This window comes from Mesocricetus auratus, unplaced genomic scaffold (genome assembly GCF_017639785.1).
Source record: "Mesocricetus auratus isolate SY011 unplaced genomic scaffold, BCM_Maur_2.0 Super-Scaffold_100041, whole genome shotgun sequence".
Classification (NCBI taxonomy): domain Eukaryota; kingdom Metazoa; phylum Chordata; class Mammalia; order Rodentia; family Cricetidae; genus Mesocricetus; species Mesocricetus auratus.
Window position 1 is genome coordinate 9,776,293 of NW_024429218.1, and position 16,019 is coordinate 9,792,311.

General features: G+C 46.4%; 1 protein-coding gene across 4 annotated transcripts in view; it reads left to right on the forward strand.

The window, feature by feature from the left end:
• The window catches only part of Tbc1d9 (TBC1 domain family member 9), a 105,105-nt gene that overhangs the window by 71,398 nt on the left and 17,688 nt on the right, over window positions 1-16,019 (forward strand). For all 4 annotated transcript variants that reach the window (XM_040734857.1, XM_040734856.1, XM_040734855.1 and 1 more), the window contains 6 exons: window positions 1,195-1,401; window positions 2,769-2,939; window positions 3,644-3,794; window positions 10,643-10,857; window positions 14,133-14,250; window positions 15,177-15,462. In XM_040734857.1, coding sequence (XP_040590791.1) covers window positions 1,195-1,401; window positions 2,769-2,939; window positions 3,644-3,794; window positions 10,643-10,857; window positions 14,133-14,250; window positions 15,177-15,462 — 1,148 coding nt within the window. The remainder of the gene's footprint in view (window positions 1-1,194; window positions 1,402-2,768; window positions 2,940-3,643; window positions 3,795-10,642; window positions 10,858-14,132; window positions 14,251-15,176; window positions 15,463-16,019) is intronic.

The window sequence follows — 16,019 nt, forward strand, 5'->3', positions numbered from 1 at the left end:
GCTTTAGACAGAAGGTTGGGACTGTGATGGACACACTGCTTCATGTTGACCTTAAGACTTTGTTCCCCTAATGTACTAAATTAATCAGTTTTAGTACATTTGGGTTTGTTTGGGGTTGATGAAACTGTTAAAAAGCATCAGTACTGGGCTTGGGAGAAGGCTGTCGGTAAAGTGCACGATGCTCAGGCATGAAGACCCGAGTTTGCACCCTCAGGACCCAGGTTTCGATTTAAGTGTGGCAGTAATGCTTCTGTTTGGGCAGCAAAGGCTGGAGGATTCCTGGCACGCCCTGGCCAGCCAACCTACATGAATAAGTGAACCCCCAGTTCAGTGAGCAGCCCTGTCTCAAACAGTAAGGCACTCAGAATTTACTTCTGACTTTCCCACGCCTGCGCACACGCGTGCCCACACCCACAAACACACACACACAGAAAAACACATGTTCGCAAACACAGCACTCGCAAAACACACAGAGACGTGCCTTCTGACAGACACTTTTCTTTCCCTTTCCTTCCACACTGTAGCAGACTTGAGTGAACACACACGCATGCACACACACATGCTCGCACAGAGTCTGCAGGTGCACACAGGGCTTTGGCTGAGTTGTTTGCATCATGTCTGCTCCAGAACAAGTCCTTGAACAGCGTTAGCTGCCAAGCCCTAGCATCTATGTGACATGCCCAATGGGCCGGGAAGTTTTTGAAAGCCGTCCTAGTCTTTACTTAGTAAAAGGAGCCAGCACTGGAATTGCTTCCTCTCCTACTGATGATACTGCAGCTAGGAGTCCTGTCTGCTTTGGCTCCATGAAATTTTAATGAAAAACGGGAATTCCTTTTCAGTTCTCAGACTTGGCACCATTGACATCCGGGGCCACTTATTGCCGCAGACCTGCGCCCCGCAGGGTGTCTGGCAGCACCCCTGACTAGGCAGCTGTCACTTCTCCACTTGTGACAACCAAATATGCCTCTGGTTGCTGAAAAAAGTCCCCTGGTTTGGAAAAGACAGTTCTAGTTTCTGGTAGTAACTACAGTTTGATTTGCATAAGGCACTGTGTTTCACTGGATCAGGGTGGGAAGGATTGCCAGTGTCTAGCAGGGGTGTGGACGGAGCGTCCGGGGAATTATGGCTTCTTGTCGCTTCACCCAGCCCCTCGCCAGTCCTTCCCATGCGGTGCTCCTGCTTCTGTCCCCTCAGGTAACCATCGTGGAGAAGGCTGACAGCTGCAGTGTGCTCCCCAGCCCCTTGTCCATCAGCACCAGGAACAGAATGACCTTCCTGTTTGCCAACTTGAAAGACAGAGACTTCCTGGTGCAGAGGATCTCAGATTTCCTGCAGCAAACAACGTCTCGAATCTACTCAGACAGAGAGTTCTCGGGAAGCTGCAACAGTTCAGACGATGAGGTCGGTGGTGGCAGATACCAGACGTAGTGGGGTGCGCCTGTGCTCAGGCCTGGAGTTTGAACCTCCTTGTCCAACTTAACAGTTGTGCTAGGCCCCCTGCCCCCAGGGCCCAGTTCAATACCTCAGCAAGATTGCCTTGTTACAGGGAATTGGTATTTGACCATAGCTCAAAACATCCTTTCAAGATGACATGGTCCAGCACCCCCCTCCCTTTTTTGATAATGAGGATTGACTTTATGCCTTCACACATACTAGGCAAGTACTCAGCTACAGAGCTATAACCCCAGCCTTCACTGAGTTCTCCAGGTTGGCCTTGAACTCACTTTGTAGCCCACTCGGGCCTTGACTTTGCAATCCATTAGCGTCAGCCTCAGCTGGAATTGCAAATTTACACCTCCAGGCTCACTTTAAGCCTCTTTAAGTTGGACATATCGTTAAGTGATTTGATGGGATTGCATGGGAAGTGACTCTTTTCTATTCGATGGCATCAGTGGGAAGAATACGGAAGCCTCTAAATGAAGTCAGACTTGAAATAAGACATCATTATGGTGACGTTTCTGTGATGAAATACATATCAGACCACTATCCAGGGAAGCCGGACCCCTGAGAAGACAGGGAACTAGCTAGAGTGAGGGAGGAAGTTTCCATTAGCTAAGCGATGTTTTCAAGATTGGTGAGGTTGCATGTACCATCTCTGTCTCTGCTGTCTGACCACTTATGTAGCGTTTTTGAGATGCCAGAAACTAGACAATGGGCAAAATAGTCAGTTTCCAAAGCTTTTGCGTCTTCTGCGCCATGCTTCGCAAAAAGGCGCATCAGCGAAAGAGATAACCCACCACTTTTGTTGAAATAATACAAGGGAAACTCTTTATTGTATTAGTTTGTTACTTGACAATAGTACTCTGGTTTCTCTGCAGATAACATAAATCTTTGTGCATTTTTTTTCTTTTTCTTTCCTTTTTTGAGACAACATCTCTCATAGGTCAGGCTGGTCTGGGGCTTGCTGGGTAGCTGTAGATAAACTTGAACTTCTGATCCTGGCTCTACCTCCTCAGTGCCAACACACCTAGTTCACGTGTTTTGAGGATCAAATCCAGAGCATTGTGTGTCGTAGGCAAACGCTCCACCAGCTGAGCTCCGTGCCCAGCCCTGGGAAGTCTGTTTTGAGCACTGAAACGCTGTAGTTTATGACGTTTGCCTCACTATAAATCCTGAGAAAGCACTGACATGTTGGCATTTCCCCTGCTTCTTCACATGGTGGGAAGCGTAACAGGAAGACATAGCCTAGCTATTAATACCTGCATAGGAGACAAAAGAAGTGACTTGGGGTTCCAGGCCCATCCACGTGTGCCCCTCTCCACGGACAGGTGTGCTCTCGGCCCAGCAGCCTCGTTTCCTCCAGTCCCCAGAGAAGCACTGGCTCCGACACTGAGGGAGAGCGCCCCTTTAACCTCAACGGCAACAGCGTCCCCACAGCCACACAGACCCTCATGACCATGTACCGGCGGCGATCTCCAGAAGAATTCAACCCGAAATTGGTAGGCACCTCTTTCCCCCAAGATACGCTTCATTAGAACAAAACCATTGACACTTGCTTTAAGATTATTCATCTTAGGTATTTTGTGAGTGTGCACATGCATGCCCGTGCCGCACAGGTGCAGACCCCTTGGAACTGGAGCTACAGGTGATTTCCAGACTCCCGGCTTACGTGAATGCTGGGATCTGAACTCTGTATGCTCTTGGCCACTGAGCCATCTCTCCAGCCCCATGTAGACATTTTTAATGTAATTACACCAATTCACACCGATAAAAAAAAAAGACCATCAATGTCTGTAAGAAAAGCTCTAGCTTTTTTTCATAAACAAGTAAAACAGTATTTATCTAAATATGTCACTAGGCAGCAGAGTGCTTGACTGAAGCATTGAGAGTTACGGTACCGGCGTGGCTACTTTTCGGTTTCTTAGGTCTTGTTTTAACTGCCGTGTAGGCCAAACAACAAATAGGTGCACGCTTTCTCAACCCGTATAAAAGCACAGGTATGATTCGCAGTTCTCCTGGCCCGTCAAGTAGGACCCTACAGGACAGACATCTTGGTGACCCAACAGGCCATGATGGATGGATGAAATCAGGAGAGAACTGTAAACATCGGATGTAGCTCTGCCCAGAGTGAGCTGTGGCTCCACAGGGATCCTGTCCTGATCTGTCGCTACAGGCATCAGTCGTGTTCCATTGTGTCTTTCAGGCCAAAGAGTTTTTGAAAGAACAAGCCTGGAAGATTCACTTTGCTGAGTACGGGCAGGGGGTCTGCATGTACCGCACAGAGAAGACTCGGGAGCTGGTGCTGAAGGGGATCCCAGAGAGCATGCGTGGGGAGCTCTGGCTGCTGCTTTCAGGTAGGCTGGCTGTGGGGCTTCCTCCCAGCCTTCATCGGGCATCAGAGTCCTTTCAGATAAGAGCCTGTGGGCAGAGCTTTTCATCGGGATCTCTGGTCATCCCTGTTCTGTCAGCCAGCTCCCAAATGAACACACAGGGACTTATTATTAATTATAAATGCCCTGTCAATAGCTTAGGCTTGTTTTTAGCTAACTCATGGTTTTTTGAGACAGGGTTTCTCTGTATAATAGCTCTAGCTGTCCTGAAACTCACTCTGTAGACGAGGCTGGCCTCGAACTCACAGAGATTCACCTGCCTCTGGCCCCTGAATGCTGGGATTAAGGGCGTGCGCCACCATTGCCCGGCACTCCGGTAGCTTAAATCAACACATTTCCATCAATCTGTGCTGCCCCAAGGCTCATCTACATACTTCCCATCCGGCTCCTTCTGTGAGTCTCCTCACGACTCCTCATGACTCCACCCTCCGTCTCCCAGAAACCCTCATTAACAATGAGAGTAACACATGTTTACAGTATTAAAAAAAATTGATCCACAGCAAAAGCCCACAAATCCAAGCTGGGCCTGGTTTCCTCACCAGGTACTGAAGTCTGTCGTGGTAACTTTTCCTTCACAGGGTACCCAAGGCCAGCGATTCCTAGTCTCCAATCCCGTCATCTCTCCTGTTTTTCCAGTGAGGCTGTTTAGGGGGAGGGAACAGAATCTGAAGTGGCAGTTCAATAAATACTTTGTGAGTTGAAATGCTCCTTTCTCCTGGCACTGTTAACTTCATTGGTAATATTTCAGCGGGCCCTGTTACGAGGGCTTTTCCTGGGGAGATGTGGACAGTCACCTACTTGCCCCAGCTCGGGCACCCATGGCTGACTAAAGAAAGAACTCACTGAGTCTAATTAGTACTTAATTAGGCTTATTTATTAGAGTGTGGGTGGGAGGGTACTTACAGGAGTATGAACCACTTACTGGCATCTAAACCACTGAGAAAGGTCTCCCAGAAATGACTGGCTGCCACTTACATTATGTTTTGTCCTCAGGGAATGCTTTCCAAGACCCCTCAGTCAATGTCTGCAAACACAGCAGTATTTGATCCTGCAGATACTATAGATTTTCCTATACAGACACATGCATATTTATGATAAAGGCTAACTTATTAGCCAGGCAAGGTAAAATATTAATAAACAATAATAAAACAAAGCAATTGAAAAATATTCCACAATAAGTCATCTAAAATGCTGAACTAATTTCTGTGATTTTTCCCCACTAATATTTTTCATTTTAATATTTTAGTCTTTTAGGACAAGCCACCACTGTTTTCTGCCATCTGGAAACATCCAGTGCACCCCAGGAATCTTTGTACCCCAACCTCAGAAACACACCTTTGGTGGTCACCAATGCTCACTTTAATCGTACACAGTTGCTTTAGCTGACGCAGATAGGAAACATTACCACCTTTATTACATTCGTGACAATATTTTTATTTGAAACTGGAGATGGTCCCATCCAAGTACCATTATTAAATCCTTTAACTTAAAACAATATTGAAACCTAAAAAGAAAGTGGCTGAACTTACAAAGAAAGCCTTACAAACACTTATGGATCTTTCTAAAAGTAGATATAAATGCTAAAATTGCCTGTCACTGGATAGATCCCAGGAATAAGAGGATCAAATCCAAATAAATGAATACAGATAAAAATGGCTCCATCTATTTTATGTAAACTTGATTTGTTTGGCTTTCCCCCTATTTCCTTAAGTAGACCAGGCCCAGACCCTCATTTAGAAGTTAAATGTGCTCTGGGCATGGTGGCAGATATTTGTAATCCTGAGACTGGGGAGGATGAGGCAGGACAATCTCTTCAAGGTTGAGGCCAGCCTGGGGTACGTAGTGAGTCCATTGCCAAGCTGGGTTACTTAAAAAGACACTATTTCTGAAACAGCAAAAGGAAGGTCAGATTTGAGCTAGGCCGTCTCTAATTACACGTAAAGATCATTGTCATATAGAGTTCTCTTATTCCAGCCTTCTTGCTCTTCTTGTGTTTGGTGAACTGGTCACCTTGACAACCAAATTCAAAGCACTGACATAGCACAGGAAAAGATCATTTTTCTCCTTCTCCTCAAATTAGAACTTATTTTTAGCTACATTTTAGATTCAAATTAATTCACTATGAAACCAGTATACAGCAGCAGCACTGAGCCCAATGACAGAGACAGACACAAGGAGAGGGTTCTGTTCAGGATTTTGCTTAACAGAGGGCGCTGTATGTGACCAAAAGGTGGTGTGTATATATGCCGCCCATTGTTGAGTATATGTCCACCCACTCATGGGTGGGGCTCACATGGACGTCGGCCTGACCATAAAGGTTGTTCGGCTTCTGGCTGGGAAGTCCATGTTGAGATCTGTTGCTTTGCATGCCCCCTTAAGGTAGTGCATGAGGTCTGTGCGCTGGGCCTACTGAAGCCAAGTTCAGTCTGTCCCCAGGGAGAGCAGAGGCAACGTCAGGATGCTGTCAACCAGCTGGTCATTGTCAGGACTAGGAAAGGGCCCGCCATTGGTTCCATGACACTTTTCTAAAACGAAATGTAAATGTTTGCCATTCTCTGTGTACTTTTCTGTTTAATTTAAATTAAACCCTTTTTTGATCTATACCTCAAGATGTACCAAAGTCTACACAACATAGTGATATCCATAGACTCATGTCATTGTTCAGCATAGTTAATTTTAGAACATTGTCACCTTTCTCAAAAGAAAAAATCCCTGCCTTTTTGTCAGTCATTCCTCTTCACTTCCCTTAGCCACGGGAAAATGGTGACTTACTTCTCTGTCGCTGTAGATTGTCTGCTCGTGACATCTCGTGCGGATGAAATCAGGGTTCAGTGTCTCATGACTGCCTTCTACCTCAGATATGTTTGAAGTGTTCAAGCATGGTGCAGCCTATACCAGCATCCCACTCCTTGTTGGAGCCCAGTGCTGGACTTCACGCATTTATCACTTGACAGCGAAGGCTGCTCCTTGCTTATCCTGAGTAGTGTCACTGGGAGTGTCCACATGACTTTTGGTCACGGTGGTGTGTGCATGGGAGTAGAACTTCTGGCTGGCCGCAGCATCTGCCTCTTTTCGCATCTCCTCTGGTGAAGCTTGAGGTTCCAGTTTCTCCGCATGCCCACGGTCACTCACTGCCTTCTGTTATTGCTTTCTAATTTTGGGCTTGGGTTTAAGGGAGGTTGGGCATTTGCTTGTTTGTTGATTGATTGATTGATTGATTGATTGATTGATTGATTGATTGATTGATACTGGGTTTCTCTGAGTAACCCTGGCTGTCCTGGAACCAGGCTGGACTCAAACTCAGAGATCCACCTGTCTCTACCTCTGAGTGCTGGCTGGGATTAAAGGCCTGTGCCACCACTCATTTGGCAGAGGTTGTTTTTGTTGGTTTGGTTTGGTTATTTTTAATTGGATATAATATTTTTAATAGTATATAATATTTTAATTGATTCCTTCCTTCCTCACAAACTGGACCCAGTTAATGTAACCCATATGCACACGGGTGTATGGCCACACGTTGTATGTGGTCAGCGTGCCAGAGGCCACGCTCCTGAAGAAAACTAACTCTTCCTTCTGCAGCAGCCATCAGTTGTCAGTAGAGGTTCTGCAGCAGCCATCAGTTGTCAGTAGAGGTTCTGCAGCAGCCATCAGTTGTCAGTAGAGGTTCTGCAGCAGCCATCAGTTGTCAGTAGAGGTTCTGCAGCAGCCATCAGTTGTCAGTAGAGGCTCAGCTAGGGGCATGGCTTCGTGGGCTTCTGCCCAATCAAGTCTAGTAGACACCATTTGACGGCAGTCCTTGCCAACCTCTTACATACAGTCTTTCCATCCCTGTTCTATGCTGTCCCCTGAGCCTTGCGGGAGGGGTGAAGAGACCATTCACATACCCCATTTAAAGTCAAGCATTCCACACTCAGGCATTCTCTGCAGTTTAACCAATTCCCTAATTGTGGTTTTGATTAATTTCCTTAATCAGTTACTGGTTGCTTATATGGTTTTTTGTAGAAATATCTACACAGCTCCTCTGCCCATTTTTAGTTATGTAGTATTTCAATTACTAAGTTACGAGAGTTTTTAAATTGATTTTGGATGCATATCTCATATGAGAGTTTTCTACCTATTCCATTCTGTTTCCTGTGTTTTCACTGACTGGATGTTGACCTTTGGAACACTTTTTTAAAAGATTCTGAGGGCGTATAATTTTTCTTTTGTTGCTTACTTTTAAGGCATGGAAGCTTAGACCAGCGGTTCTCAACCTGTAGGTTGCAGGAGTTGAATAGCCTTCTCATGAGGGTCACCTCAGGCCATCAGTAAACAGTACAACTCATAACAGTACCAAAATTGCAGTTGTGAAGCAGCTAGGAAGGTAATTTTGTGTTTGGGGGTCGCCACAGCGTGAGGGACTGTGCTAAGGGATTGCAGCACTAGGAAAACTGAGAATCACTTACTTGGACCTGTGTTTTCTAGCGAGACTTGGGATTTAGATTACTGATCCACTTGAGTTACTTTCTGTGTGGTGGAACAAATGGCCTGACTTCACACATCTCCATATGAGCATCCTGTTGTCCTGGTCCATTTGTTAAAAAGACTCTGCTTCCCCAAACTGAGTTGTCTTAACACCTCAAGAAAGGAAAGAACAAAAAAAAAGCCCCATGCATATGAGGATTTAAGTCTAAACTTCAAGTTTTAATTGGTTGATGTATATATCTGCCTATGCCAATATCACACAGCCTCAATTATTGTATATGTGTAGTAAACTGTGAGTCAAAGACATGGTAGCCCTCCACTAATTGTTTTTTCTTTCCAGTTTGTTTTGGCCATTTAGAGTCACTTATGTTTCCAAAGAATTTAGAGTCAGTTAATCAGTCTCTACAAAAAGGACTGCTGTGATTTTCATGGGTGTTGTGTTATATCTGTGAATAAGTTTGGCTTGGGTTTTTCCTATCTTAGGAATTCCAGTCTATGGACAGAGGGTCTCCTGTTTGTTTGGATCTTTGTTTGTTTCTTTGAGCTGTTTGTAGCTTGCAATATGTCAAGTCTGGTAGTTATTTCATTACACTTCTAAATATTTCAGTTTTTGATCCTGTTATAAATGGAATTGTTTTCTTTCGTTTGGCAGTTGTCCGTTGCTGGCGTCTGTACATGGAGGGGATATATATGTATTATTTGTCCTGTATCCTGAATCTTTAATATATTCATTTTCCCTACTTTTGGTTTTATTTGTCTGGTGATTAGAAACGGGAGGGCGCCTATTCATGTTGTTGCCCAGTGGTATGATTCTTTTTAAATAATGTCTTTCTTTGTTTACATTTAATTGGGCTTTTGCTGGTTTGTTAGTATTTCGTGCTTTTTTGCTATTTTTTGTATGAATTTCTTGCATATTTAGAAATTATTAGTGTTAGTATTCCTTCTGTTACAGCATATGTCTGCGTGTATATGCCGTAAGTGTAGGTATTCTTGGAGACCAGTACAGGGCATTAAGACCTCTGGAGCAGGAGGTACAGACCTTGTGAGCTGCCTGAACACAGGTCCTCTGTGAGAGCAGCAGATGCTAAACCATCTCTCCAGACCCTATGTTTTTTAATTCTTTTATTTATTATTAGTATTGTAGTGTGTGTGTGTGTGTGTGTGTGTGTGTGTGTGTGTGTGTGTGTGCATGCCACAGTACACACGTGGAGGTCAGAGAACAATGTATCTGCCATTGATTCTCTTTGCACTCTGGGTTCCAGAGATCAAACTCAGTTGATCAGGCTTGCATGAGGAGTGCTTTTATGGTTTTGCAGTCCAGGTAATTACTCTTTATTGGATACGTGGGTTATTTGTGCTCTCTTCCATCCGCCCTGTCAGTTTCCCTGGCGCTCTGTTGATGGCTGCCTTTTTGAGCCAAGCTCTTGAACTTACATAATCTAACTGGCTTCTGCTTCTGCTTCTACCGCCAGTGCCCTATGGATGTGGTCGCTATGACATCCAGAACCTAATTGCTCTGTCAAGAAGTGTCCTCCCTGTTTTCCTCTGGTAGCTCTATGGCTTATGCTCTCATCCTTGATATGTGCTGTGTGGACTGCAGATGTAGCGTGGGGTGAGAGTGTGGGGTGAGGGTACAGTCCGTTCTTCTGCGTATGGGCACTTGGTTTTCCTGCTGGCAATGTAAACTCATACTTGATATTGAGCTTTAGATATGTGCATACCCAGGGGCCTTCTGGCTTTAAGAATCTTAACATGAATATCTCAAAGCAGCAATTCTTTGCTCCATTCTACAACCCCATCCCTACTAGGAGAACCCTCAACCGCACCCCTGCCGGCCACTTTAGAAAGCCCTCAACCCTTCCGAGGCTTCCTTCTTCTCCCATCCCTGTCGCCATGTTCTTTAAGAAACAGGCCTAAAGGCATTCCTAGGAGGCACTCCTCCTTCTCAAGTGAAATTTCAATCAAACTTCTCATAAATTAAAAGCAAAGAGAGCAACTAAGAGTGAGCACTCAGCCTGGCTGATTCTGTCCGACCCCCCACGGTCTGCCCCTCAGCATCCCTCCGCACGGTCCAAGTAAGCTCAGAAGGCAATTTTGTGGCTCGTGCGGGGAGGTAGAGTGGCCGGGTTGCTGCGGGACTGAGGCAGGGAAGAGGCCGCAGGTAAATTACCAATGTAGATGTAAGTGAAAACGCCCTCCAAAGTGATTTTCTCCTTTTTAATTTCCTTTTTGTTCTCCCGATTTCCTTTGCTGGGTGGGAAAGCAGACTTTTAGCCATTCGGTGCTCTCTCTAGCTGGACCGGGGGACTTCAGCTTTTTTGATGCCCTATTTGTTGTATGCTTCCCAGGGGCCATCAACGAGAAGGCCACACACCCCGGGTACTATGAGGACCTAGTGGAGAAGTCCATGGGAAAGTACAATCTTGCCACCGAGGAGATTGAGAGAGACTTACACCGCTCCCTTCCCGAACACCCAGCTTTCCAGAACGAAATGGGCATCGCAGCTCTGAGGAGAGTTCTAACGGCTTATGCTTTTCGCAATCCCAACATAGGGTATTGCCAGGTAACTGCCACGAGTTTGTGTTTGGGGAGGGCTCTAAGCGTCCTCTGATCTCGATCCAACCTCGGTTCCTACAATCCTGAAAGAGGGGCATTCAGATGAGACTCAGCACCAAATCAACCAGCCAGGAGTTTAATTAGAGGAAGCAAGGAAACCAGAGCTAGCCCAGCTGAGCAGCAATCGCCCCAGTTCATTTCTAGTGAACGTAAGAAACTAAGAAACACCAGGCAGTGGGTTCTCAACCCCCTTTCCCGGGTGTCTCCCCATCATGCCTCCCTAGCGTGATCACTTATAGAAAGGGGGCTGGGATTTTTTGTTTGTTTGTTTGTTTGCTTTTTCTCAAAACACCGTTTAACACAGATTTCAGTCTGTTGTGAGTAGACTCAAGGGAAGCAAGAATACATGCATGGGGTTTAAGAATCCCAAAGTTGAAAAGTTCATGTGGGGGAATGGCAGCAGCACTGGACGCCTCTTCTCCTGGAGGAGTCTGGGATGGCAAGGCTGCTCCACCGTCGGCTGCTGACCCTTAAGTCTGTCTGGGGGACTCTGAGGTGACCCACACACTGTTCGTCACGTCCAGTCTTTGGGGCCTAGTGGGTCGGTCCCCTGCAGAGCTAACCTCCCGTGTGTGAAACGCATCATGCAAGTTAGTAAAGGCTCCAGCTAGGCCAGATCCTTCTGGGGGGGGGAGGGTGTTAACTCGGGTCCGCCGTGCACACGCTCTCCTAAGGTGCTTTTCCATCACCTCTAAGCGTGCGGGGTGACCCCTCACTGGGAGTGGTGTTTCTCCAGCGAGAAGATTCTTCGCTCTGCATGCTACCCAGTGGTGCGTTGCATGCTCAGCAGCATCTCCAACTCCTGTCCACTAGGCAACAGTATAAACCCACTCTGAAGATCAAGGTGCCCGCTGGCTGTTGGCACCATCGCCTTGATAGGCACCTGCTTGCCCTGAGAAAGGAGCCAACAGCGGCATTTCTCCGTCCAGTCCTGGTCTAAATGAGTGACTAGTTGAGGGTCTTCCGATCGCTCCCTGGCCCACCTGCCTTAGCATCCTGTGGGCGGAGCACCCAGCTCCTCCAAGCATTCTTGTTTAGGATTTCCCTTCTCCTCCTGCAGCTTCTTCTTATGCCATGACTGCTTAAGTAAGCCGCTGAGTGCAAGTCTTTTCACACACTGGGGCTATGTTTTAACACGGGGTGAAGTAAATGTTTTAATGCAGTCTAGCCAAAAAAAAAAAAAAACAAGAAAAGAAAAAAAGAGAGCATTGCATTGCCCACATAAAATTAAGATAATGTCTTGTACCCGTACCTGCATCATAAGTGACTGCTGGAAAACTCCAACATAATACGATCCTAGACACAAAGACCACATTGTCCACGGAAAAGCTGAAGGAGATCTGACTCTTGGACATATTAATCTTTCTCCTACATGTGCGTGTACACACACACTTCTTGTCACACACTCGTGTTTTTCCTATGCCACATAATTTATCTTTTTTGGTAGCACTTAATTTAAATGCCTCTCCAAACGAATTCATTAACTTTATAGTGCTGTTTTTTCTTTGTCTGGTGGCAGCTCTCAAGGCTGGTGAGCACCTCCCCCACCCCCTCCCCCCATGTCTCATAGGAACCCATGGGAAATGAGAGTCAAGGAACTCTGTCTTGCCTGAGATACTGACCTTGGTCGTGACAATGAACTGGAACCGTCAGGCTAATTCTCATGTGGAATTTTAATAACCACTTCCCTTGGAATACCAAGGCTTGCAAGAAAGAACCTTTTCAGTCAGGCACCTTTTACGGGATTTATGTTGCACAAGTCTCATGAATCCGTACTGGTTTCTGAGAGATCAAAGAAACTCAGGAGCTACTTGGCTTCTGACAGAATAGAATTCATTTGTATCTTTTGATCTCCATTTTTTAATTAAAGGACAGTTACCTTTGAGCCGATTAGTGGTTATGGGTTTCTGATAATATCTTTGGATAAAATCAGGTTACTTTGGAATTTAAATCACCTTTATTCATCTTGAGCATCTTTTCCTAGATGGAAATAAGAGGGCTCCAACTCTGAAAGAGTTGCTTGTTCTCTGCGGACAGCCTGGGGCCCTGTGTACTTGGTTATAGGAACTATTTATGGAGGTTAAAGGGAAATATTTACCTCCTCTGAGTTAAGGATTAAGGAGACTGAACGGATTTAGCAGGCTGGAGGCTTTGTCAGACAGGCTTGTGGCAGAGGCTCTGGGGTAAGGGCTTGCCTGTGCACGCTTGAGTCAGGTAAACAATGGTGCCAGTGAAGAAAGACCCTGCTGGAGAGAGGGACTAGCAGCTTTGCCATTCTGGAGAGCCACAAGCAAACAGAACCAGAAGAAAACTTATCAGGCTTTTGTGGCCTGGAAATCCTAAGCTTATTTGTCTGGCTTTTCTTGGAAGTTTGTTGGCACCTGCAAGAATCACTAATTTTTCTTTCTTTCTCTTTATTTATTTAAAATTTTTTGTTTTTTTCAAGACAGGGTTTCTCTGTATTGTTTTGGAGGCTGTCCTGGAACTTGATCTGTAGATCAGGCTGGCCTTGAACTCACAGAGATCCGCCTGCCTCTGCCTCCCGAGTACTGGGATTAAAGGTGTGCGCCACTAGTACCCAGCGTCTTTCTCTCTTCCTTCCTTCCTTTCTTTTATTTTTCTTTTTGGTCAGTGTTGTGAGTGAACTATATTAAAACAAACAAACACTCGTGTGTCTTTCTAGTGCCAGAATTTACCGAAGAACAATAAATTCCCAAGGTATTGGGCATTCAGTAGTAGCAATCTGTCAGCTGCCTTCACCTTCTTGGCAGTCTGGCCCAGCTTAAAACAACTTTTTAATTCCAATCTTGATTACTACTATTAACCCTCACATCACGCATCATGCATTCTGTCTGTCTATCTGTCTGTCTGAGTTATGGAATGCATCCAGAGGGTTAAAGAGGCTGAGGAAGAGTTTAAGACACAGGCCGACATAAACACTGGAGTAGACCTTTTTTGTTTTGTTTTATTTTTAGTCTGTGCTGTGGGAGCGGCACTAGACAGACGGTGTTGTTTGTGGGTTCACCCGGGTGCACGGTCACCCTTCGTCCTCAAAATGGGGTCAGAAGTAGCTTGTCAAATGCCGTGCCCTGAGGTCCTGCTGGCTTCCAGTCTGGAGTAACTTAAAGTGGGCGTAGCCCCTCAACCATTCACAAGATGGCTTCCACGAAGAATACATTTGCTGCCTGCAGGCTGTGATGGCATCCCCTCTCCTTCCATTAGGCCATGAACATTGTCACTTCAGTGCTGCTCCTCTACGCCAAAGAGGAGGAGGCGTTCTGGCTGCTCGTGGCCTTGTGTGAGAGGATGCTTCCCGACTACTACAACACCAGAGTTGTAGGTATGTGTGGTTGCAGTTAAACACCCTAGCCTGTCTCACGGGGAAACGATTGTAGCTTCATAGCAGTTCTCCTAGGAGCTGAGACGAAATACCTAGCCGAAAGCCAGCTCAAGGGAGGAAGGGTCTGTCGTGGCTCAGAATTTGCCCATACAGGGAAGTCACGGCGGAGGGTCCCAGTCAGGAAACAGAGAAATGAATGTTGGAGCTCGGTCTGCTTTCTCCTTTTTATTTAGTCCAGGACCTAGCCATTGAGACAGTGATGCCCACAGTCAGGGTGGCCCCTCGAATCCTAGTTAAACTTCTCTGGTAACATCTTCCTGGGAATGCTGAAAGGTGTATCTCCTAGGTGATTCCAAATTCAGTAAAAATGGCCATCACCTGTATGGTACCTGCTTAAAATGTCAGCAAGCCAGGGAAGATGTGTACAGTTAGAATCTCAAAGAAAAAGAACCTTGAAAAGCAATCCATGCCTTGGGACCCCACAGCTAAAGTGTATTTACATAAATAAGGGCTTAGCAAGTGTCATGCTCAGTTCCTACTGCGGGTTTGTGATAACCCACAATCGCCTGGGAAGAGAATCTCAGTGAGGCGTTGTCTAGATCAGGTGGGCCTGTGGGGATGTTTTTAGAGGACTGTCCCGGCTGCCTTAAATGAGGGAGATGATCCAGCCTGAGTGGGCAGAGCCATTTCTCTCCGCTCCTGCCTGGGGGTGTGAACAGCTGCAGGTTCATATTGCCTTGAGTCCCCTCCGGTGATGGACTTGCACGCCGGACCCATGAGCTACGTTAAACCCTCTCTCCCCTAAGTTGCTTTCGTCGAGGGCATTTTGTGATAGCCGCAGAAATGAAAGCAGGACACAGCCCATCCTCCGCTCGGCTCTCCAGGAAGGTGCGAGCGAGCTGACCGTTCCGTGTCCACCCACTCAGGTGCCCTGGTGGACCAGGGAGTCTTCGAGGAGCTGGCACGAGACTATGTCCCACAGCTGTACGACTGCATGCAGGACCTGGGCGTGATCTCTACCATCTCCCTGTCGTGGTTCCTTACACTGTTTCTCAGTGTGATGCCATTTGAGAGTGCAGTGGTGGTCGTGGACTGTTTCTTCTACGAAGGGATCAAAGTGATATTCCAGTTGGCCCTCGCCGTGCTGGATGCCAACGTGGATAAACTGTTAAACTGCAAGGATGATGGAGAGGCCATGACTGTTTTGGGAAGGTACTGTGTGCTATGTCTGGTTTGGGGGCCGCCTCCTCAGTTTGACTTACGTGATCAAAAGGCCTGTTAGCCTCTGTGGCCAAGGACGTATCTTCATATTCTTTGCCACTCTTAGTGTTTATTCATCGTCTGGTTGCGTGTGATACTCACGTGTGTATATACGCAGGCGGATGCATCTGTGTGCATATGCCGAGGGCGTTGGCATCCTCGTCCAGCACTCTCCACCCATCCTTTTGAGGCAGGGCCACTCCCTGAACCTGTGGGACTACCGTTCCCTTGGCTAGGCTAGAAGCCAGTGAAGCCCAGAGGTCCTCCTGTCTTCTGTGTTTGCCTCCCTTAGAGCTGGAGTTACAGTGTGCTGGATACCTGGATTGTTATGTGAGTCCTGGGATCCAGACTCCAGCCCTCAGGAATCTACAGCAAGTGCCCTTACTGCCATCTCTCTAGCCCAATATTCTTTTCTCTTTAAAGATAAAGGGGGTTTCTTTCCGTTTTTAAGGTCTTAGTAAGGCTTGATGTTGCACACTGTAATCCCAGCTGTTTAGAAGGCTGAGGCA